The following is a 24,357-nucleotide window of genomic DNA, read 5'->3' as shown; positions in this document are numbered from 1 at the left end:
GAAAAAATGGCCACATCATCGAGGTAGGCAACTGCAGATTCTCCCAATCCTGCTAGGAGACCATCTACAAGTCTTTGGAAGGTGGCGGGTGCATTTCGCAACCCAAAAGGGAGTACATTGAATTCATACACCCCTGCCTGGGTGACGAAGGCTGACCTTTCCTTAGCGGGTTCATCTAGTGGTACTTGCCAGTACCCCTTGGTTAAGTCCAAAGTAGAGATGAATTGGGCATGTCCCAATTTCTCCAATAGCTCATCTGTGCGTGGCATTGGATAGTTGTCAGGACGAGTTACAGCATTTAGCTTACGGTAGTCCACGCAAAAGCGTATTTCCCCATCTGGTTTGGGAACTAGAACCACTGGAGATGCCCATGCACTCTTAGAGGGGCGGATTATACCCATCTGTAGCATGTCCTGGATCTCCCTTTGAATAGCAATTTTGGCATGAGGTGACTCCCGGTAGGGTGGGGTTCTAATAGGGTGAGCATTACCTGTGTCAATGGAGTGGTATGCCCGTTCGGTCCATCCTGGAGTGGCTGAGAAAATTGGTGCAAAGCTTGTGCACAGCTCCTTGATCTGCTGTCGCTGCAGACGTCCAAGGGTCGTGGAGAGGTTCACCTCTTCCACGCCACCATCCTTTTTTCCTTCATAGTAGACACCTTCAGGCCACTCCGCGACATCTGTTTCCTGGGCTGTAAACTGGCAAACGTTTAATTCTCTGGAATAAAAGGGCTTAAGAGAATTAACATGGTATACCTTAGGCTTTATGTTGGAGGTGGGGGAGGCTATGAGATAGTTAACAGCTCCTAGGCGCTCCTGGACCGTGAATGGTCCTTCCCACGACGCTTCCATTTTATGGGCCTGGAGCGCCTTTAAGACCATGACTTGGTCTCCTACTTTGAAGGACCGTTCTCTGGAATGTTTATCATACCAGGCCTTTTGCTTTTCCTGAGCATTCTTTAGGTTTTCTTTAGCAAGGGCTAAAGAGTGTCGGAGGGTGCTTTGTAGGTTGCTTACAAAGTCTAGAATGTTAGTTCCTGGAGAAGGCGTAAACCCCTCCCATTGCTGCTTCACCAACTGTAATGGCCCCTTAACCTCACGGCCATACACAAGTTCAAATGGTGAAAACCCTAAACTGGGATGTGGTACAGCCCTGTAGGCAAAAAGCAACTGCTGCAACACGAGGTCCCAATCATTGGAGTGTTCATTTACAAATTTACGTATCATGGCCCCCAAAGTTCCATTAAACCTCTCCACCAGGCCATTGGTTTCATGGTGGTAAGGGGTGGCAACCAAGTGATTCACCCCATGAGCTTCCCACAGGTTTTTCATGGTTCCTGCCAGGAAGTTAGTTCCCGAATCTGTAAGGATGTCGGAGGGCCAACCTACCCTGGCAAAAATGTCTGTTAATGCCTGACACACACTTTTAGCCCTGGTGTTGCTTAAGGGTACTGCTTCCGGCCATCGGGTAGCAAAATCCATGAAAGTCAGTACGTACTGCTTTCCTCTGGGTGTCTTCTTTGGGAAAGGACCCAGAATATCCACAGCTACGCGCTGAAATGGGACCTCAATTATGGGTAGTGGCTGGAGAGGGGCTTTAACCTGGTCTTGGGGCTTTCCCACTCGTTGGCACACCTCACAAGACCGGACATAATTAGCAACGTCCTTGCCCATTCCCTCCCAGTGGAAGGACTTCCCCAACCAGTCCTTGGTTCTGTTCACCCCAGAATGGCCACTGAGATGATCATGGGCTAAGCTCAAGAGCTTTACCTGATACTTAGTGGGAACTACCAACTGTCTTTGAGGATGCCAGTCTTCCTGGTGCCCACCAGAAAGAGTCTCCTTGTATAAAAGTCCTTGTTCTACAACAAACCGGGATCGGTTAGAAGAGCTGAGAGGCGGTGGGGTGCGCCGCGCCGCCGCCCAAGCTTTCTGAAGGCTGTCATCTGCTTCCTGCTCGGCCTGGAACTGTTCCCTTGATGCTGGAGACATCAGTTCCTCCTTGGACTGTGGACTGGGGCTTGGTCCCTCTGGAAGCGATGCAGGTGCTGGGGCTGTTTCCATTGACTGTGAACCGCTGTCCGCTGGTGCACTATGTGGTATTTCAGGCTCTGGCTGAGCCTCTTGGGTAGGGTTATCTGCTGCTTCTGCCAGTTCAGGCTCGCTGGTGCCCTCTGGCGTTGGAGTTGTAGACGGGTTTGCAAGCGCTGGACTCAGGGCTGGCAATGGTTCTGGTGCTGGTTGCGTTGCCAGTTCCGGTTCTGGGACTGGCTTTGGCTGGGTCTCTGGGATTGGATCCACTACGGCTGTTGCAGTCGTTGGCAGGGGATCCAGTTCCACCACCTTTGTCTGGGTCTCCGGTAACACAGACGGGGCCCTGGTGGACGGTTCAGGAACAGGGATGGGGGTGAAAGCTTGCTTAGCCTGGCTGCGGGTGACTATTCCCACCCTCTTGGCTAGCTTCACCTGGTTGGCCAAATCTTCCCCCAGGAGCATGGGAATGGGATAATTGTCATAGACTGCAAAAGTCCACATTCCTGACCAGCCCTTGTACTGGACATGCAACGTGGCTGTAGGCAAGGTTACAGACTGTGACACGAAGGGTTGAATTGTCACTGTAGCCTCCGGGTTGATGAGTTTGGGGTCCACTAGGGATTGGTGGATAGTAGACACTTGAGCCCCAGTGTCCCTCCAAGCGGTAACCTTCTTTCCGCCCACTCTCAAGGTTTCCCTTCGCTCCGAGGGTATGAGAGAGGCATCTGGGTTTGGGGATCTTTGGTGTGATTGGGGTGTAATGAACTGTAATCGGTTGGGGTTCTTAGGGCAGTGAGCCTTTATATGTCCCAGTTCATTACATTTAAAACATCGCCCTGCTAAGGTATCACCGGGACGATGTTGGTTGGTGGAGACTGGTGTAGTGGGGTGAGAAGGCGTCTGGGGTTTCCCTTGGGTTGTCCCCGGTGGTAAGGTTTTGTTTCGGCTTGCCCCTTCTGATATTCGCTCCAACTGCTACTAGTTTTTTTCTTTTCTGCCACCTCCACTCACTGGGCTCCAATCTCCCCCGCATCAGTTACAGTTTTGGGCTTCCTATCTAGGATGTACCTTTCTATTTCCTCAGGAACACCCTCTAAAAACTGCTCCATTTTTACTAGGGAAAGCAGATCTTCCAGAGATTGAACATTTGCTCCTGATACCCAGGCATCACAATTTTTGTCAATGTGGTAGGCATGACGGGTAAATGACACATCGGGTTTCCACTTTAGGGCTCTGAACCGCCGACGGGCATGCTCGGGTGTTAGCTCCATTCTGAGTCTGGCCTTGCTTTTTAAAAAGTTCATAACTGTTCATGTGTTCCTTAGGCATTTCAGCCGCCACCTCTGCTAAGGGTCCACTGAGCTGCGGCCTCAGCTCTACCATGTACTGGTCTGCAGTGATGCTGGATCCAAGGCAGGCCCTTTCAAAATTTTCCAAAAGGCGGTGCCCCCAATTTTTTTTTTTTTTTTTTTTACAGCGGCCGCTGCGCTGGGAGGGAGAGGGAGTCTGAGCTGCCGCCGACAGCCCTGGGGAACCCCTGGGTCAGCACGCCGCCGACAGCCCAGGGGAACCCCCGGGTCAGCGCGCTGCTGACAGCCCAGGGGTTCCCCGGGTCAGAGCTGCCGCACGGATTCCCATGCCAGGGGGTGGGGGCTGCCACAGGGGGGTGCCTCAGGGCAAGAGGGGAAGTGCCGCGGGGGGGGCCTCAGGGTGGAGGGGAGCTGCCGCAGGGCTGGGGGGTGGGGGGCACAAGGTGGAAGTTTCGCCTAGGGCCTGCCTCTGTGGGGGCTTACAGCCAAATGACCAGGAGATGCCTGAGCTGCTGTAGCAGGGCGAGGTGGGGCGGGGNGGGGGGGGGGGGGGGGGGGGGCACAAGGTGGAAGTTTCGCCTAGGGCCTGCCTCTGTGGGGGCTTACAGCCAAATGACCAGGAGATGCCTGAGCTGCTGTAGCAGGGCGAGGTGGGGCGGGGATAGGAGGGAGCCAGCTGGGCTCCCTGTCTGACCATTCCTCTGATCTGATACATAGCACCAGCGCAGCTCCCTCTCTGGGAACACCACATGTGGCAAGAGCCCCTGATTTTTTTGAGGGGAGTGGGGGGGGGGAGCAAACCAGGCTTCCCTGTATTTTTGTTGCCCTCCATTGGACTCTTTCCAATTTTTCCAGAAGGATGTGGAAAAATTGGAAAGAGCCAAGTGGAGGACAACAAAAATGATTAGGGGGCTGGAGCACATGATTTATGAGGAGAGGCTGAGGGAACTTGGATTGTTCAGTCTGCAGAAGAGAAGAATGAGGGGGGATTTGATAGCTGCTTTCAATTATCTGAAGGGGGGTTCCAAAGAGGATGAAGCTACACTGTTCTCAGTATTACCATTTGACAGAACAAGGAGCAATGGTCTCAAGTTGCAGTGGGGGAGATTTAGGTTGGATATTAGGAAAAAAAAATTCACTAGGAGGGTGGTGAAGCACTGGAATGGGTTACCTAGGGAGGTGGTGGAATCTTCTTCCTTAGAGGTTTTTATGGTCAGGCTTGACAAAGCACTGGCTGGGATGATTTAGTTGGGGTTGGTCCTGCTTGGAGCAGGGGGTTGGACTAGATGACCTCCTGAGGTCCCTTCTATATTCTATGAATGTGATGACACCAACTCATCCCCTTCCAGTATAACAACCTTCTCCTATTGCTAGCAAATGTATTTAGTTTTGTAGACAAGTGTTAGAAGTCTGTTTTGAAGGATTCACAATTCAAAGCTGTGTTCATGATGTATGAAGTGGGGTGGTTACAGGTGCAAATAAGAGTTTCTTTTTAGCTTTTTCATTCCCAAAAAACCCCCTAGGAAATGAGATTAAAAAACTACATTAAACGAATGTTAATTAGATTGCAAAATCAAGCACCCAAAAGTTAGGAGATGCCAGAATTAAGATTGCTTGTGCAACCTACTGCATCATGATACAGTTCTTAATTACATGACCACATACTATTTTTCCCATGGGCTGCATGCCTCCTTCAGTGCACAGTTGGATGGGCAAGGGAACAAAATTAAGGTTGTGCAGACAATTATAAAACTGCAAATCTTAAGTTTGAGGGCTTGACTTTGTAACCTAATTAACTCTGTATGCAGTTTTTTGTATGGGATATATTGATAGCTTGAAGGAACCAGCCACAGCTCTACAAGTATCTCCCGAGAGCTCGGCTGGTAAGGGATGACATCTCTCTCTCTTCAACATAAACCACCGTAACCTCGGCCATATTTATTTCACACAGTATCAGGAATGGAACCAACCCATGCTCATAATAAATCCCATCATCATTCTCTCCAGAAGCTACAGACACCACGAGCATCCAGGCTGCTGCAAAGACAGCTGAGGCCCATCTGGGAGGATCTGGCCTGAATTTGCTGATAAATAAATGCTGGCGTTATGCCAGAGAGCACTCTGGAGTCAGCAACTGCTGCAGATATGTTGGCCGTGTATAAAATCAACATTGTGGGACCAATGTTGGTGACCCAGGTGCCGACCCAGGACTTCAGCTGAGAATTTGTAGCTTCTACTTTAGTTTCCAGGGAAGAAAAACAGCTGAAGAGATCTAGAATTTCACTCTTCTCTGTTCTAAGTCAAAGGGACCTGATCTTGCCTTAGTTACACCTGTGCCACCCCCATGACGTTAATGGAGTGGCACTTGTGTAGCAAAGAAGAGAATTTAGCCCAAGGTTCATATAGGCATCCAGGCACCAGAAGCACAACACAAATCATTCATTGCTATCTCTTTCCATTTCTCAAACCAGAGTGGCGCTTTGCTTTGCTGCTGCTACTGAGACAAGTTTGCTAGTGGGAAAAGCTAGCCAGACTCAGACCTTTAGTATCATCCAAATCAAATCCCCTGGCCACGCTCTGCTCACATTCACTTGGAGCAAATGAATTGCACTGATAACATCTGTGCTCATTTGGCTTTTCTCTGCACTCCAGCCACTGCACCCACTGCCCTGTTTGCACTTGCAGACTCACCCACTTTGAACAAACATTTTGTAGTTGTAAAATAAACAGGGTTTGACCAATGAAGTGAGAAGCCAGGACATTTCTGGAGTCCTCAGACATTTGCAGGGCTGCAGGACACTGTGAAGGCTGGGAGTGTCCTAGTAAAACCTGCATTTGTAGTCACTTCGCTAGTAGGCCCCAGGATCATCAAGGCACAAGACCATTGTGATTTCCGCCCCCGTTGCAACCCACATTCTTGCAGATGGATGGTGAATAACTGAGGATGTGGTTTGTGTTTTCTGGAAATATGATGGGGTTAAATCTTCCTCCCTTTCCAGTCAATTTTCTCCCCATCTTCCAGTGTCTGTCTGCAGCTCACCTATGACCTTGGGTCCCATATGCTCCACCTGCATCCCCCGTCCTGCCTCATCTGTGTCCCCAGGTCCTTTTGTCCCCCCCTCCAATATTTCTCCCCCCTTTAGTTCCTGTTCTTATTTGTGCCTCTACCTGCCCATGAGAACTTTATCTGCTTCCAACTTTGGGAGGTCCAGCAGCTGCTGTAGCTTCTCCTCCAGTCCGTATTTCCATCCCACCCCCACACAGGTTTACAAGATCTGTGCTTCCAGAAAGGCAACTATTGGCCCCCCAGCAACAGCCTGGATTTGCTAGCTGTGATCCCAGAAGGAAGCAGCGGGCACAGGAAGGTGTGGGCCAGCTGCCACCTTAGCCAGGGGCCCACTTCCCTGGGGCGGGTGCTTCAAACACAAGTGGAGTTTCATTCTCCCCCTTTCATGTGCATGCTGCAGGCAGAGCTGACGGTGGAGGACAGCGTGCAGGGGATTCTGAAGGTGCTCTCCACCCTCTCTGAGAAACACCATGGGATTGTAGTGGACTGGACAGGAAGAAATGTGCCATGGTGAGAGCCTGGCCTACAGGAATGATTTCACCAGCAGTGTGCACAGGACACTCCAGCACCCGTCTGCATCTCATGAATAAACATCTCTGCCTGAACTAGCGCTGTTACTGAGTCTCTCTCCTCAGTCCTGCAATGAAGCCTTTTGGGTTATGGGTTCAAGACACAAGGAGGACATTTCTTTAAAGGAAATTATTGCCTAGTAATTAGAGGGGAGACAGCTGCCACTGACCTGGTGGGCCCTTGGGCATATCGCTTAGTCTCAGTTTTCCCCCTAATGCTGCCTGACCCTTGTTTAGCATTTGGAGAGCCTCTGCTGAAAAGGAAAGGCTTACAATAGCAGTTATAGACAGTCAATTAAGTGTGCACAATCCAGCTGAGCTTACTGAAACAACAGACTCCAGGCACAGGCTAGATAGTGTGGATTTCCATATAGAACAAATTGGAAATTCACCTAATTCTCTATCTCTATTAGCTCACTAAAACAAAGGAACAGGAAACAGTTGAATGTGAGGCATCACTATCCACCCTCCCACCACTCCAAAAAGAGGATGTATACAGGTCTGCTTCACAGCAATCATTAGAGTTTATTGGTAAACAGCAACACCAGCATTAGAAGTGTCAGTAGAAAAATAGAATTTACTTTTACATTGTTTTCTGTTATACAAAGATTTGTTCATATTGGCTGTAGCAGTGAGTGAGATACACAGGGAGGCTGATTTGGTTCAAACCAGCACACAGTATGTGCACACATATGAACAGCAGGACCATGAACCTCTGCTCCAGGCATAAAATGACTCCAGTGCAGAAGGCCTCTTGCCAGGCTCTTTGCTTCACTTAAGCCTTTGATTAGGCCCTCTGGCCTAGGGTGAAATGCACCTTCAACAGTCAGTCAACAGCACCTGTGCTTTCACATTTTTCTATAAGTTCTTTGCTAGTTTTGGTCATTTTGCCCCATTATGCAGTAGGAATTGCACTGCACCAAAACAAGTCTGGGTCATTTTAACAGCCCCATGCAACAGCTGCACAGATCTTCGATTAAAAAGTTGGTGACAAAGAGCTACCTTCTAGGCACGAACTGTTATTACAGTGTCTTCACTGGCTCTTAAGATTCAGTCCCTCCCTGCCCCCTGGTAAATATTTTTATGTACAGGCTGAGGGCCAGATCCTCAGTTTTTGTAAACTAGCATAGCCCTATTTATTTCAATGACACTACATCCATTCATACCAACTGAAGATTAACTGTGAGCTTCTTATACTTGCTTAATTAAGTTTGAAAGGTCATTAAGGAACTGAGCAAGCACATTTGATGGTGGGGGTGGAAGACAGACATTGCTTTTAATAATTATTTGTTATATCAGCTCACAAGAGCTCCTTTTGGGTTAGGTTTATTGCGTGGGAAAGGAGAGAGAAGGATGTCTCCCCTGTAGCCTTCTGCATTTCAACAGAGGGTGGAGAATAAGACCGGAGAACACTGAAGATAGCAGAGCACTATGAAGTTTCCCCTATCACCAAAACAATATGAACAGCCTTGCCCATGGGACTCAGTATTTGATAAGGCTGGTCACCTTTACAAGACCGTTGAAAAATTCACTGGACTGGACAAATTCAGATAAACACTACAGATAACAAATCATTCAATACTCAACACCTACTGAAGATGCATATTCACATTCTTCAAGATAAGCAGATAAATGGTAGTTAAGGAAATTAAATATGTAGAAAATAGAACAGCTTCTACGTCTTCCAGTTGCTCTAAGCCATTTTAACCTCATGTTTGTTTCAGCTCATAATTATGAGTTTGTTTCATTCAAGTCCAAACCACAGCAATTAACAGTCAAAAGCACTCTGCTAGTGAGTGGCAATGGAAAGCAGCAGTGCGCTACCTGTGAGCCGAGAGATCTTTTAGAACTTTTTGGCACCAGCTCCCGCCTCCCAGTCCTGCTTCCTTCACATCCCTACAGGAAGAGTCAGCAGAAGGACAAAGTTTCCTCTCCAACCCTCTAGATTGGGCGACTACTGGTTCAACAAAACTGGCTGTTTAGATGAGAGCACCTGCTCTCCAGCTTCATTTATCCCCCTGGATTGTCCTCATGTGAGACCTGCAGATTCTTTGCTCTTTCATGTCAAGATATCATTAAGCCTTTTCTGTTAAACTCTCCCATAGGGCATGATCCTTGCTCTTGAGAATCCAAACATGGGAGTGGGAACACAGGCACAGGGAGCACTGCAGATGTCTGGAACGCCCGTTTCTAGTGGCCCCCATAAAGAAAAGATTCTAAGATATCGAGTTTACCTGACCCGAGCCCCGTGGCACAAGCCTTTATAGACAAAGGAATTTTGTACCCAACAAAATTCAGGGTCATCCGTGCAATCGAGCTGTGTTTAGGACATGGGCTATGGTGTGCAGATATTGGAGATAAGTGGGAAAGAGGACAGGATATAAGGTGACTTTTACATAGCTCATTTCAGACTCTTGGGAAGAAGTCTGAGGTGGCCAAGATAATCCAAGCCTGAGCCACCAGGAGAGAGGGATACAAGGATAATAATGACAGCCCTGTGCATGCAGCATAACACACATAGGATACATTTAGAAGTCCCAGTGTTTAGTACAAGTTACTTGGTGTTCAGCGTGTTACAACAGCAGTTACATAAAATTTGAACCTTTGCCACCTCAAGATTAGGCATTCACATGAAAGCCTCTCTCAAGATTACACCACAGCTTGTATTTTTTTTTTTACTAATGCTGACTGGTCTAGTTTAGACAGATTCTAGGAAGGCATCACCATAAACTGCCTCTCCAGGTAACTGATGATGGGCAACATGAGACTATCTAAATTATGCTAGGACATTTTCTTTATGCTGCGACAAGTGCACTACCTCTCTTCTGACTGTTTATGGTAGATGGCACTCGGTTCAGAGGAAGTGATGGGTGTTACTGTAAAAGGAAGCAGGAATTTAGATGTAATAGGCAATCTGGTTTGCCTGGTTTGTTAATAAAATAATTAAAACCAAGTTCAGTAAAAAAAAAAAAAAACAAACCACTTTTAAAAGTGTCTCCTGAGTAGCGGATGCCCTACTAATGGGCACATCTGATGCTTCCCTTGTAGCAAGCCGAAGGACTCCATTAATTGATCTGGAAATGCAAATACTTTGCCCTTGGCACCTTGACAAACAGTGGGGAAGCTGCAGATGGCTACATAGCCTTAAAGGAATGCTTAGGGTTAATCCCCAGTCTCTAGAGAACCAGGGATACACCAGCCCCACAGAAAGCACGTGGCTGTACAAGGGCCCTTACTGCACAAGTGTTTCTGTCAACAGGGCAGAGAGAGAAAGGAGTTTAAAATCCTTTTCTTAAAAAACAAAACAACAACAACAACAACAGAAGAGATCATGTTTCCTGGCAGTACTAGTCGCTGAAGAAAGGGCAAATCCCCACGGCACTTTCTGGGACCCCCAAGGAGGCATCCAATCCCTGGAGATCTCTCAGAGACGGTTAGGCCCAGATATTTAGAACGGAGGATGTGCACAGTCTGTGCTTGCAGGTACCATAGTGGCATGTGCAAGTGGCCCGTTAAGACACACAGCTGGCACATGCTGTGACTGCAACTGTGCAGTCATGGAAGCCACGTGCAGAATTCTAAATCTCTGGACCTCTGATTATTACAACATCAAATTAAGACTTGAATTACCATCATGCCATTGTAAACATGTTAGGTACTTAAAGGGAGAACTAACAAAAGCTTAATCAAAGTCAGGCTTTTTCAAGGCTTGGAGATCAAGAGGGATACACACGTGATTTCCAACTACTTGTTGCTGTGGTAGTGGACATTCACCACCATTTGCCCCCTTAGCAGAAGATATATGATGGCTGGTAAGTTTCACTGTAATAGGATGTTATCAATAGTGACCCCATAACATACAATAATTCTCCTGCTTCAGCAATGAATGGGAATGCAATCTGGCACCAATTTCCATTTCCAAGTATCTAAAATGAAGTTTCCTTTTGCTGCTCCCCCCACTAAGCCCAACACTTAGCATTAGAAAGAGGGGGGCTAGAAAGGCCAATTAATATATCTTTAAAAAGTGTTTTAAAAGGTTCAATCACAAAGTGTAAAGTAGCGAGAGGTCAAAGCATTCACTACACTCTGCACCTGCCACGTCATTCAGTAGTAACATTTCTACAGCAGAACCTCTCTATGTCACATTGTGGATTCTTTCTGTTGCTACAACAGTTCATTGTTTTCAACATTATACTAAATGTTACGAACCCCCCCACCCCATCCTATGACTCCTCCCCCCCAAAAAAACCTTGGCACTTAATGTTACCAAAGTGTAACAAAATAAATGTTAATAAATTAGCTTCAATTTCAACCAAGTCTACAACAGACTGAAGACTGATCAAACAGTATATTCTGGTTGGAAGATAACGCTTGCAGTAGCATCTGTGAAATATTTAACCCCTTATTTTCCAGGGAAGCGTGTACACAGCTGTACTACAAGTAAATCAAGACAAGCCTTTTTACTGTGCCTGCTTTTGTACTTTACAGAAGCCAAGTATAAACAAACTAACTTTGTGTTGAGGAACTTCATTTGGAGCATATAACCCCTCAGATTAGATCTCTTTCCTAGTTTAAGTTATTCTGCTACCAAATCAGCGATGGAACCAGGCCTTTAGAAAACCAAAGACATAACACCTTCCAGGTACATCCAGGATCTTCGTCTCGTGCTGTTTTCTGCCCAGAGATTGAAAAATTGCCACATTCATGGACTACCTCTGCCACGCAGTCAAAATCTTCTCCCCTCCCGATTTGATCTTCAGCCTCAAGTCTCTGCTGGAATGCTATAGAGTCGCTAAAATCCGTGAGAAGGAAACCACCATCACACAGAATGTCTGCCCCACACCTAGAGTAAGTGCTTCAAAGGGGATCATTTGTTTTGCAGCAGCTCTGTAAACTCCAGCAATAGCTGCACCTGATAAGAAAAGAGCGTTAATGTGCTATGGCAAGTTTGAGATAGAAACTAAGTTATACACCGCAATGGACAGCAAGGGCCAATCTCATAGTCTGGTCTATTTTTGTATGTTCAGTTTGGGTTATTTAGATGTCCAAACCACTGAATACATTGGAGTTTTACATCTAAATAAAAGAAAATATGCTAGCAAATAACTGTGCTTATAAAAAGCAATATAAACAAAATCTTGCCTGGTCTTTGTAAAGTCTCCAGTCATTAACCAGACATTTGTTTAAACCAAACACTTGAAGTACATTTTAAAAACTAAGTAGTTGGAGAAAAAAAAAAAATGTTGAAATGAAGACTAGTCTTAACTGCTGAATAAAGAGAGTGATTCTTTCCAACTCTTCACTTCATTAATGCCTACAACAGCACAGTACACTTGGCGAGACACATCAGCGTTCTTTTAATGTAGTTTTAACTATGGAATAGCATTATATCTGAGACAGACATATACTCCCAGTACAAGGTGGGAGTATGGCAGACAGAGAGAGAATGTTGAACTGGATCCTGAGAAGGACAGCAATAGCACATTACACATACATTGCAATGCGATACCAAGCACAGTCCAGAAGTATAATGGGGAAGGAATAAAATCTTGCTAATGCCTCATTGAATGGCGTATTGTATGGGGCTTCTTTAGATGAACTGTTTATTCAATGCGATGTGGGACTTTGTAGACCAGGATCTTTTGTGCCCATAACTCAGAATCTTTTGTTCAGTTTCAGGCAAACATACAGATCACTGTAAAATATTTTAAATATATTTCAAGTCTGAAAGTGACTAGACGTGCCACAGTTAGATTCCACATTTATCATCCAGCTCAATGTTAATTGTGCTCCATTTGAGCCTGTTTTGAAATCCTCAGTGGAAGGCACTAGAGAAAGAGACCATTAAGGAAGTGGAAGATTGGACAATTGACCAGGGAGGAGTATAAAAATATCGCTCAGGCATGCAGGAGTGAAATCAGGAAGGCCAAATCACACTTGGAGTTGCAGCTAGCAAGAGATGTTAAGAGTAACAAGAAGTGTTTCTTCAGGTATGTTGGCAACAAGAAGAAAGTCAAGGAAAGTGTGGGCCCCTTACTGAATGAAGGAGGCAACATAGTGACAGAGGATGTGGAAAAAGCTAATGTACTCAATGCTTTTTTTGCCTCTGTCTTCACGGACAAGGTCAACTCCCAGACTACTGCACTGGGCAGCACAGCATGGGGTTGAGGTGGCCAGCCCTCTGTGGAGAAAGAGGTGGTTCAGGACTATTTAGAAAATCTGGACAAGCACAAGTACATGGGGCCAGGTGCGCTGCATCCGAGGGTGCTAAAGGAGTTAGCGGATGTGATTGAAGCGCCATTGGCCATTATCTTTGGAAACTCATGGCGATCAGAGCGGGGAGGTCCCAGATGACTGGAAAAAAGCTAATGTAGTGCCCATCTTTAAAAAAGGGAAGGAGGAGGATCCAGGGAACTACAGGCCAGTCAGCTTCACCTCAGTCCCTGGAAAAATCATGGAGCAGGTCCTCAAGGAATCAATTCTGATGCACTTAGAGAAGAGGAAAGTGATCAGGAACAGTCAGCATGGATTCACCAAGGGCAAGTCATGCCTGACTAACCTAATTGCCTTCTATGAGGAGATAACTGGCTCTGTGGATGAGGGGAAAGCAGTGGATGTGTTATTCCTGGACTTTAGCAAAGCTTTTGATACAGTCTCCCACAGTACGCTTACCAGCAAGTTAAAGAAGTGTCGGCTGGATGAATGGACTATAAGGTGTTTAGAAAGCTGGCTATATTGTCGGGCTCCATGGGTAGTGATCAATGGCTCCATGTCTAGTTGGCAGCCGGTATCAAGCAGAGTGCCCCAAGGGTTGGTCCTGGAGCAGGTTTGGTTCAATATCTTCATTAATCTGGAGGATGGCGTGGACTGCACCCTCAGCAAGTTTGCAGATGACACTAAACTGGGAGGAGATGTAGATATGCTGGAGGGTAGGGATAGGATACAGAGGGATCTAGACAAATTAGAGGATTAGGCCAAAAGAAATCTGATGAGGTTCAAAAAGGACAAGTGCAGAGTCCTGCACTTAGGACAGAAGAATCCCATGCCCTGCTACAGATTGTTTAGTTTGCAGAAGAGAAGAATGAGGGGGGATTTGATAGCTGCTTTCAACTACCTGAAAGGGGGATCCAAAGAGGATGGATCTAGACTGTTCTCAGTGGTACCTGATGACAGAACAAGGAGCAATGGTCTCAAGTTGCAGTGGGGGAGGTTTAGGTTGGATATTAGGAAAATCTTTTTCACTAGGAGGGTGGTGAAGCACTGGAATGGGTTAACTAGGGAGGTGGTGGAATCTCCTTCCTTAGAGGTTTTTAAGATCAGGCTTGACAAAGCTCTGGCTGGGATGATTTAGTTGGGGTTGGTCCTGCTTTGAGCAGGGGGTTGGACCAGATGACCTCCTGAGGTCTCTTCCAACCCTGATATTCTATGATTAAAACACATGGAACAGGACCCTTACTTTGAGATGTTAGCTCCTTTCCCATGGGGAAGAAATAGCATCCCAGTTCAGCAAGCTTCTGAAGTGAACTCTCACTAAGAGACACCCATCAGTCAAACGAGTACTTTGGAACGTCTAACATACTTGTTAAGATTCCAGCAGAAATTGGTCCCACGATGCCCATCAACAGGATGCTTACAGACATGAACCTACCATATTTGTGATGTCTGAGGGTGAAGAGCGCCAGTAATCCCGCAGGAATGTGGAAAGAGAGAGAGGACACCAGCGCCCACAGGAATACACCATACCACATTTCTGCAAGGCAAGGAGAAAGGAGGTTGACGCAGACAGGACACTTCACCGTCTACCTGAACACAAGAGCAGCTACCAAAGGCTCCTATCAGGATTGGGCTCCCACTGTGCTAGGTGCTGTACAAACACGCAGGATGACAAAGTTCCTGCTCTAAAGAGTTTAAGAGGAAACAAGATATAGACCATGTACCCTAAGGGTGTCCATGATGTAAGGGACCAAGCTGTGACCTCACTACGGGCAGCTACAGAAGTTTGTTCTGTACTGGGGATAGCAATGCTAAGACAACATTCAGCCATTACAAATGCCTGCCCTAACTTCAGAACAATTTGAAAGTTTCATCAATTCAAAAACTACAATGCATCACAAGTGTAAACAGCCCTGTAATAATGCCTTGAGCATCTATAATCTGATCATTTCTTTATTATAGGAGCCAAGATACAGGCACAATTCTCTGAATCTCTTCATGCTACCAAAACTTATTTAACGCTGCAGGGAGATCAAAGTAACACCAAAATATTTTGGAATAAGAACCTGAAAAAGCAGTAACTAGACAGAATACTGTACTGGTCCGTATCGCTGTCACAAAATGAGCCTTCTTAGTGGGGATGGGGGAAGGTAAGGAAGAGATCAGGAGAGAATTTTTTTGGCATGGCCAAGGGATACGACTATGCGTTGAACCCCATGATCTAGCTTGAAAGTGACACTGAATAAGAATGGCAGCACCTCCTTAGTCAGGAAAATTGCTCCTCACAGTATAGAGTCAGACTTGCTCAATTTTGTGACAATAACATGATTGACTGCTTTTTACTCCAATGAGTCAACACAACTACAGCTGGATTCTACGCTGGCTGGTGCAGAGTGGAACAACTGCAGGGCCAAATTCTTCCCTCTTTTATACTCATGCAACCCCATTCAGGACAAGGGCAATACAGGTACCCTTGCAGGCAGGATGTGATCTGTCACTTTTGTTATTGGTGATGATTAGGGCCCAACAATATTCACAGCCATGAAAAACATGCCACGGACTGAGAGATCTGGTCTTGTGTGTGCTTTTACCCTATACTATACAGATTTCATGGGGAAGACCAGCATTTCTCAAATTGGGGTCCCTGACCCAAAAGGGGTTACAGGGTTATTACAGGGGGGTTACAGGGTTATTTTAGGGGGCTCACAGTACTGCCACCCTTATTTCTGCGCTGCCTTCAGAGCTGGGCAACCGGAGAGCAGCGCGTGTTGGCCAGGCACCCAGCTCTGAAGGCAGTGCCTTGCCAGCAGCAGCACAGAAGTAAGGATAGCAATACCATACCATGTCACCCATTCTTATGTGCTGCTGCATTCAGAGCTAGGTGGTCGGAGAATGGTGGCTGCTGACTGAGGGCCCAGCTCTGCAGGCAGCAGCGCAGAAGTAAAGGTGGCAATACCGTACCATGCCATCCTTACTCCTGTGCCGCTGCTGGTGGCGGCTCTGCCTTCAGAGCTGGGCTCCCGGCCAGCAGCCACCGCTCTCCAGCTGCCCAGCTCTGAAGACAGTGCCGCCGCCAACAGCAGCACAGAAGTAAGGGTAGCAGTACTGCAACATCTCCTACAATAACCTTGTGATCCGCCCCCCCCCCCTCCCTTTTTGTGTCAGGACCCCACTGTGAAATTTCAAATTTAAATAGCTGAAATCATGAAATTTATGATTTTTTAAATCCTATGACCATGAAATTGACCAAAATGGACTATGAATTTGGTAGGGCCCTAGCGATGATAGCAGCCATCTTGACCTGCATATCCCCAGCTGAGTTTGCAGGACTGGCAATTAAGGAACAGTTTTATTTGTAAACTGACTAAATATGAGATGGATTCACCCAGACAGTCAACATGGAAGCAAGTTTTGGTGCTAGGGCACCCTTAAAATCTTATTTGAATATTTTTAAAAAATTCTAGTAGTGACCCTGAGAGGAAAAAAAACCCAAGTGCTATGGCATAAATATCCTGTGTTATTTATGTGCTCGATTTCTGCTGGAAAATTTGTTAACCGCCTGGATTTCTAGCACTAAAGGGCTGTTTGAAAAATCACATCCTTAAGTCAAACAGCATAGTACAATAATAAAGAAATCTATGCTATTACTTGCCATTTGTTTTGATCCTTTGACTACTACTGCTCTGCACCTGTTCTTTTAGAGATCAGCTGCCTTTGAACCTGAGCAATAGGGATGCCTAGAAACAGAAGGCAATTTTTTACTCTTGTGTAAGTGTAGTACTTCAGAAGCAGTTCTCTCTCCAGGAGGATACCCTGGATTCTAGCATCATTAGGAAGCAGTTAAATTAAGATGGCAGAAAAACTGATTGAGTTTTTCTTACCATATTGAAGCAGAACTCAACCTGTAAGCTTGCTGACAAAGACTCCTGTACTACTTCTGCAGAAGTTATTTCAGGTTAACCAAGCAAGGAATTTAAAGTCTTGTAATGTGACAAGTGTTAATACCACAGATTCTGGAAACTTTTTTTTGTTTGTTTTGAGAGTGTGGGGACTGGAGTCCTGATAGCTCTGCCAGAGGACTAAACATGATGATCTTTGAGAACCGCTGTTGTTCCTCATTTCTAAGGATGTTTACAGTAACTCCTGCTGTACTTCTCCTTTGTCTTATTACATATTATTGTATTATAATACCAAGCTCTTTATGGATGTGCACTTTCAAGGCTTGCTTAATCTTTTTAAAATAACAAAAGCTCTACAAATTAATTAACTTTCCCTCAAAAAAAGTTATTAATTGTACCTCTGAATTGAATTTGACACTACAGCTATGCATCTATTGCTTGTTACATTTTCCATTATTTAATGCAGTTGGAGTCTCAACAGCTTACCTATTTTAATAGAGTTGGTCCAAACAAAATGCATTATCTGTAACTCCTTGTTTTGTTTACTAATCAAACAAGTTTGCCACTTCTATATTCTGCACTCAAAATAATATGGAATTCTTAAATCAAGATTAAATGTTCTTCTAAAAAAAAAATCTGCTCTAGGAATTATTTTGGGAGTGTTCTCTGGCCTGTGTTACACAGGAGGTTAGAGGATCCCAATGGTCCCTTCTGATCTTTGACTCTTGAGACAGTGCTATATTTAAATATAGCACCACAGTAAAAAAGCAGCTTAAATACTGCAGTGAACGAGGTCTCAAGTGTAGAAGTGAGAGAAATAGCCAAGGACTCTTTTTTTAAATTTCCCAATGAGATCGCTGTTAGAAAAGCCTTCCTACTGAGTAAACAAAATTGAATTCCGTCTCACTGTTCTCTGGAACGAAAGGAAGTTCAGTAAAACACAACCTGCATTTGTGCCTGAAGCGATACCAAACCTGTAATGAGATGACTAGTAGTTTTTAATGCAAGCAAAGCCACCCTTGCATCCAGCCTCTCAACAACTAACCAAAGAGCAGCTCCTTTTTACACTTGCTTCAACTAGCAATACTGTACTGTAATAATCAGAAAAGGCTTCGCTCCAGACCTCCAAACTATACAAAGACTGCATGCAGCAGACTGTGATATTGTATGTATACTGTAAGCCTGCAGCCCCTTTTTGCTCATACTGTAAACTAGTCCCTCTATTTTAAATGCCATTCACTAGATGGGGTGTCAAATGTCATGAAAGCTGGAGAAGCAACTGTACTGCCAAAGATATCCATCCATACAGGGGACCAATAAAAAAGGGGATTAAGAACATAAGAATGGCCATACTGGGCCAGACAAAAGGTCCATCTTGCTCAGTATTCTGTCTTCCGATAGTGGCCAATGCCAGGTGCCCCAGAGGGAATGAACAGAACAGGTAATCATCAAGTGATCCATCCCCTTTCCCATCCCCCCACTCCCAGCTTCTGGCAAACAGAGGCTAGGGGACACCATCTCTGCCCATCCTGGCTAATAGCCTTTGATTCAAGTGACCCCATTGGTACCTACATTCATTTTGCCTGGGGGAGGGAGGGAACAGTTTTTACTTACAGGGCTGGCTCCAGCTTTTTTGCCACCCCAAGCAGCGAAGAGAAAAAAAATAAAAATAAAAAAAAGCCGCGATCGGCGGCAGCTCTATCACGCCACTTCATTCTTCGGTGGCAATTCAGCGGCTGGTCCTTCCCTCCGAGAGGGACTGAGGGACCCGCCGCCGAATTGCAGCCAAAAACCCGGACGTGCCGCCCCATCCCATGGGCTGCTCCAATAGCAGCCCATGGGATGGGGCGGCACGTCCGGGTCTTTGGCTGCGCTGGTGCGTGGAGCCGGCCCTGTTTACTTACCGGTTTTAAAATGGAAGCATGGTTTTGGTGGCTGGTGCATATAGGACACAATCAAGCAAATTGATTTTAAAGGTCGGAGTCACTGCCTGATTGCATCTGAGCATTCCCTGGCCCTTGACCTATTACTATCACTAAGAATGCTTAGTCACCATTTCTCACACCTGCTTCCCAAGCATTTACCATGTTTCAGAACTTGCTGAAGGCCTGGCAGGCTTTGGCTTGAATCTAGGGGCAATGCAAAACCATTTGATGAGCTTCTTTCTAGGAGAGACACCACAACTCTATTCTCTAACCTTACCTACCTACCTACAGGACATTTTTACAAAAGATTCCCAGTGTGGCCATCACCTAATCAGTGATCGCAAGGGTAGGAGCTCTAGGGGCAGGCTCTGGCAGATGATTTCAGCACCAACTCAATTACATTTGCTCAGTTCTGGTCATCCTTTCTTAAAGAGCAGACAGCAGCGGGGGCTTAGAGTCATGCAATGAAAACTCTGAAAGGCCAGGAGTGATTCCAGAGCCAGGGACTGCTTAGTTCAGACAAAGAGTAAAGAGAAGAGAATGTGACCAGAGCATCCAGACTGATGACGAGGGGAACGTGCCCGTGGGCGGTCCTGGGCGGATGGGGGCAGGTCCATCCTGGGGGGGAATCGGCCCCGGAGGAGAAGGGCTGGGTCTGCGGCGGATGTGGGTGTAGCGGGAGGCTGTCCTGAAAGATAGAGCGCGGAGGGGCGTGTCCGGAGAAGGGCTGGGGGCGGGAACTGCGGCGGCTGGAAAATAGGGCGGGATTGGGGTCCCGGAAGGACGGGCTCGGGTTTGCGGTCCCGAAGGACGGGACCGGAGAATAGACGTGATCGGGGTCCCGAAAGACGGGGCGGGGAACCGGAGCATGGGACCGGGAGGGGGGCCGGGGGCCCCGAGGGGTTGGGCGAAGGGGGACCCGGAAAGGGGCGGGGCCGGCCCGGTACCTGGGAAGCTGACCAGCGGGGTGGTGTACAGGGTGCCGTTGCCCACCCGCGGTACTAGACGCAAGCTCAATATCTGCTGCAGGAGCCCGCCCGGCTCGCCGCTTTCCATGCCGCCGCCGCCGCCATTAAAGGCACGCAGCAGCCTCGGCGCCGCACCTGAGCTTGCCTATCGCCTCCCGGCACCCGTCACCCCGCCCCGGCGGAACAGACAGCTCTGTGCTCCAATCGCACAGCGGCTTGCTCCTCGGGTCCCGGCTCTCACCATGACAGACAAGGGCCTCCGCCCATCACCACTGTGCCTAGAGGGGCGGGACGCCGCTCGGACGTGCCTCCCGCCCCGCCCTGCCCTGCCACTCTCGCAAATGCGCCCCCTGCAGGAGGAGGGCGCCGCGCACCCGGCTCGAGCCGCCTTTCTCTGTGCGTCAGAAGCTGCTCCGTGCTCGGGGAGTGCTGCCGGGAGGAGCGGGCGGCACTAGGACCGTAGCGGGCGATACAGAACCGATCGTCCACGTGGGGCCTCAGGCTGTAGGCACCGTCCGCAGACCTGGCCCCTGCGGCGCCTCCCTCCACTGCAGACGTGAGCGTATAGCTGCTGCGGGGGGCCCGGGCTCACCGCGCCTCTCAGCCCAAGGCCTGGCCACCCCCGTGCAGTGACTTCGCTCTGAAAGCCTGAGCCCAAGTGCTGCAAGGGCAGGCAGGTAATTAACTGGCCACCTATTTTTAAGGCAATAAAGGAACATAGGGTAGCAGCGGAGATGGATGGCGCGGGGGCCCTGTGTGTGTTATCAGCCTCCGAGCATTGGTACAATCACAGCTTGGAAACAGATTGTCTGAATGGTGCAGCAACTGCCTAGACAACAGCTAATCCAGCCTCAGGCCCCTCTAGCAAGGTGGGCCAGTGACATTATCCCCAAAGGAAACGGATGGAGAGGCAAAGTCACCTGCCCATAGCCTCGCAGCGAGTCAGCGACAGAGCTGGGCACAGAACCCAGGCATCTGGCTCACAGCTGTTACGGCTGACGAGTCCCATAGGAACTACAGCCCCCAGAGATGTACAGTACCTAGCGGGGGGGGGCGGGGGGAGCGCAATGCATGCTAGGACGTATTGGTCCCAGCCGCAGCCTGGTGCTTCTTTCGGACAGAAAGCGCCGCACAGTGGAAAAGCCATTTCCGCATCCAGGTAGCGCCGGATGTTCCTTCCGTTCCCTTCTGGTTCCCCTCAATGAGGTGAGGGCTGGTTAGTTCCGCTATGGCTCGCGCAGAGATCACGGGAGACGCTCTAGCCTCTCAGCGCATAGCTCTATGGTGTCTCCTATCGCAATAGGGCGCTCTAAGCCTCCCAATGCGTGGCTCTATGGTACCTCCCCCACGGACGCGAGCACCAACAGGCGTCCTAGCCAACCCCCTTTGATTCGCGGAGGGCGCTCTAGGCCGCTTTGCCACGTCTCTCTGGTGCCGGCTGGCGGCTGGCTTGGAACCGGTAGCATGTCGGACTCGGAGGAGTATTCCTCCGCCGAGGACGAGGACTATGTGCCCTCAGGTGGGGCGGGGAACCTCCGCGCACAGCGTCCCGGCGTTGGGGGGCGTAGAGGTGCCGGTGGGGGAGGGGCATTGGGGGGCTATGATGGGAGAGGTGTGGGGAGCTACGCTGGCAGGGGAAGGGGAGGGGGGGCTGCCGTGGTGGGGGAGGGGCATTGGGGGCTATGATGGGAGAGGGAGAGGTGTGGGGAGCTATGCTGGCAGGGGAAGGGGTGGGGGGGGCTGCCGTGGTGGGGGAGGGGCATTGGGGGCTATGATGGCAGGGGGAGGGGCAGTGGGAGGCTGTGCCGGGGGGGCCCGAGTCCGGCTTTTGTTGGAGTAATAACAATAACTTAGCTCTTATCCAGACCTTCTCGTGGGTAGTCCCAGAGCGCTTTACAAAGGAGGCAATTAGCTCATTGTGTTCAAGGAGCCACATGATCCCTGCCACAGTGTGCAGTGTGAGCTGTGCCTCCAGCCAGCCTGTTTTAGGGTACACTGGGCCTCAGCTGGCCACGTGCTCAGAGCACTTGCTGGTGGCCCAGGAGGGCCAGCTGGACTCCTGGCTGCTGCAAAGGGTGTCAGTCTGTTGCTCTGTTCTTGGCCAGCCTCAGATTTTTGAGGCCTCCTCCAGTTACTGCCTTCAGGGCCTCTCTTTGCTGCTGGTCATAAGTTTCCAGAGCAGCTTCAAAGTGAAATTGGCTTGTTTCTAGTCAGTTTTCACTGTTGCCCCAGGGCACTCTGAATAGTCTCTATGAGTCAGTTTCATTCTGCAGTTGCAAGGAAGCTCTGAGCACCAATAGAGGCAGTCTGTCTATGGACTCAGGCTGGTATAACTGCATCATTACACTTGGTTCACATCTGGAAGGATTTCTTGGCTACCATAGTGGCTAGAAAGTTAGCTTTTTTAAAAACAAAAGCTCAGATTGTGCAGAGTGAGGGTGTACGCCCATAATGAGATCTGCAGACAGCGTGCAGAGCATCACCTGCAACTCCAAGGTGAACTAGTCTCCATGTGCATCAGCATTTATATTGTGGTAGCGCCTAATAGGCTGATGTTTTACTACACTGGTAAGATGTCTGTCACCCCCTGCCCTGTAACTTGGAGGTGCCTTGGTGCAGTGCGGCTATGGTTCAGATCCCTGACGTTATACAGCCAGCCCACAAGCATATGGTCTCACCTTGGTCCTCACCAGTCTAGTTACTTCTGGTAGGGTGACCCCAACACCTGGAGTCTCCCCAAATCCATCTTCCATGAGTTCTTAATTACCAGCTGCTCAGACCATTCTCCTATGGTTCATCAGTTCCAAAGGTGTGAAAACAGCCCTCCAGTTATCAGTTGATTTTGGTGTACATGCTCCACACAGTTTGCACACCTGAACCTGCATGGGATAAAATTAAACCAATAATTTATAATAGGAAACCTACAGACTCCAAGATGAACTAGTAAGGGAAAGCAGACATGCATAAGTTACAAAGAAAATAAACATATAGATGCAACCCTCAGGCTTTATACTTTTCTATTGGATAAAATCCCTTGTCTAATACAAATTACCTACTGTCTTTTAACAGCTTTCCGGCACTCCCACTAAGCTGTAGGGGGGAATCTCATGTCCATGGGCAGCATTCTGTCAAGAAGCTGTCCCTCAGTTTCTAGATGATCAGCCTCCTCTCCAAGCTTCTTTTTAAAAGGCTTTTTCCTTTTTTAATTATCCCGGGTCTGGTCTACACTACACAGTTAGGTCGACAAAGGCAGTTTACATTGACCTAACTCTGGAAGTGTCTACACTAAAATTTTATTCCCGCCGACGTAACTGCCCTGCTACACCGACTTAACTCCTCTATGAGAGACATAGAGTCAAGGTTGATGTAGTTAGGTCGACACAGTGTCCGTGTAGACACCGTGTTGCTTACATCGACTGTTACTCGCTTTCAGAAGCCGTCCCACAATGCCCCACATTGTGACAATGCAATTGATATACGTGCTCCTGGTGGGGATGTGCACCGCCAACACAATGAGCAATTACTGCAGCGGCTGTATGCTGATGTAAATTAGGTCAACTTAATTTTGTAGTGTAGATATGCCCTTAGATTATGGTTGATTCGTGGGGAAATTCCCTCTTGACATGATACCTGGGGATGTCTCATTGTCTTTCCATTAACTCAAATGGTCCATCCTTGTCTTTTCCTGGGCTGGATAATGAATGGGTATTTACAGGTGGTTTAATGTAAACAACTTGTTTGGGAGGTGCCTCTCCCCGCTTGTCAGCTACGCCACCCTGCTGTGATTTGTAACTGAAGCTTATGAGCCCAGTTTTCTATATACATAAATATATAAATTCATCACCATGGTCTGTTTACGTATCTAATAATGACTATTAAGTTAGAACATTACAAGCTTTTATAAGAGATCTTACTTGATGTATTTATATAATACGACAACAAAGTATACAACCAGTTGGTTTAATGGCTTATATTTGGGATTTAAACTTTCTGGTCTCCCCTTGGTGTGTCTGGACATTGATTGTCACATAGGCCAACCAGGCTGAGACCCCACTATGCTAGGTGTTGTGCAAACATAGTAAATGGCAGAGTCTAAAAGACAAGTCCTGACAGGTGGATAAGACAAATAAGTGGCATGATAGAATTGAGCACTTCCCTCTGAAGCCTGACTGATTTGAACGCAGTATGCCTATAGCTTGTTTCACCAGCATGTTTTCTGTGGGCAGGCAGAGGAGAAGGTTCCACTGGCAAGATTTGGATGTGCCACATACTTACGATTCTAATTTTGGCAAATAGGTTGTTTGAAACCATTTTTTCCTGTAGCAAGAGCAGAAGCGCCCTTGTTTTCCTTTGTTTCTTGGGTGATTGTGGGT

The 24,357-nt window shown here is 47.7% G+C and overlaps 1 protein-coding gene and 1 pseudogene across 1 annotated transcript; one reads left to right on the top strand and one right to left on the bottom strand.

Moving 5' to 3' along the window:
- LOC117886762 overlaps positions 1-6,979 on the top strand; it is a 55,096-nt pseudogene extending 48,117 nt beyond the window's left edge.
- A 505-nt stretch (positions 6,980-7,484) lies between these two features.
- TMEM170A (transmembrane protein 170A) lies at positions 7,485-20,113 on the bottom strand. The gene is made up of 3 exons (XM_034788217.1): positions 19,964-20,113; positions 14,628-14,729; positions 7,485-11,891 (listed from the first exon to the last, which is right to left on the bottom strand). Exons 1-3 carry the CDS (start codon positions 20,070-20,072, stop codon positions 11,761-11,763), a joined length of 342 nt encoding a protein of 113 aa, XP_034644108.1. The 5' UTR covers positions 20,073-20,113; the 3' UTR covers positions 7,485-11,760.
- Positions 20,114-24,357: the final 4,244 nt, after the last annotated feature.

This window comes from Trachemys scripta, chromosome 13 (assembly GCF_013100865.1).
Source record: "Trachemys scripta elegans isolate TJP31775 chromosome 13, CAS_Tse_1.0, whole genome shotgun sequence".
Taxonomy (NCBI): domain Eukaryota; kingdom Metazoa; phylum Chordata; order Testudines; family Emydidae; genus Trachemys; species Trachemys scripta.
This window is presented reverse-complemented; position numbering and strand designations above follow the sequence as displayed.

What these genes read in the sequence shown, in the direction of transcription:
- TMEM170A (XM_034788217.1), bottom strand. Translation starts at nt 20,072, where the DNA reads ATGGAAAGCGGCGAGCCGGGCGGGCTCCTGCAGCAGATATTGAGCTTG. An exon ending in CCCGCTGGTCAGCTTCCCAG is followed by an intron (nt 14,730 to 19,963) that starts GTACCGGGCCGG and finishes CTTGCCTTGCAG; the next exon opens with AAATGTGGTATGGTGTATTC. An exon ending in CCTCAGACATCACAAATATG is followed by an intron (nt 11,892 to 14,627) that starts GTAGGTTCATGT and finishes TTTTCTTATCAG; the next exon opens with GTGCAGCTATTGCTGGAGTT.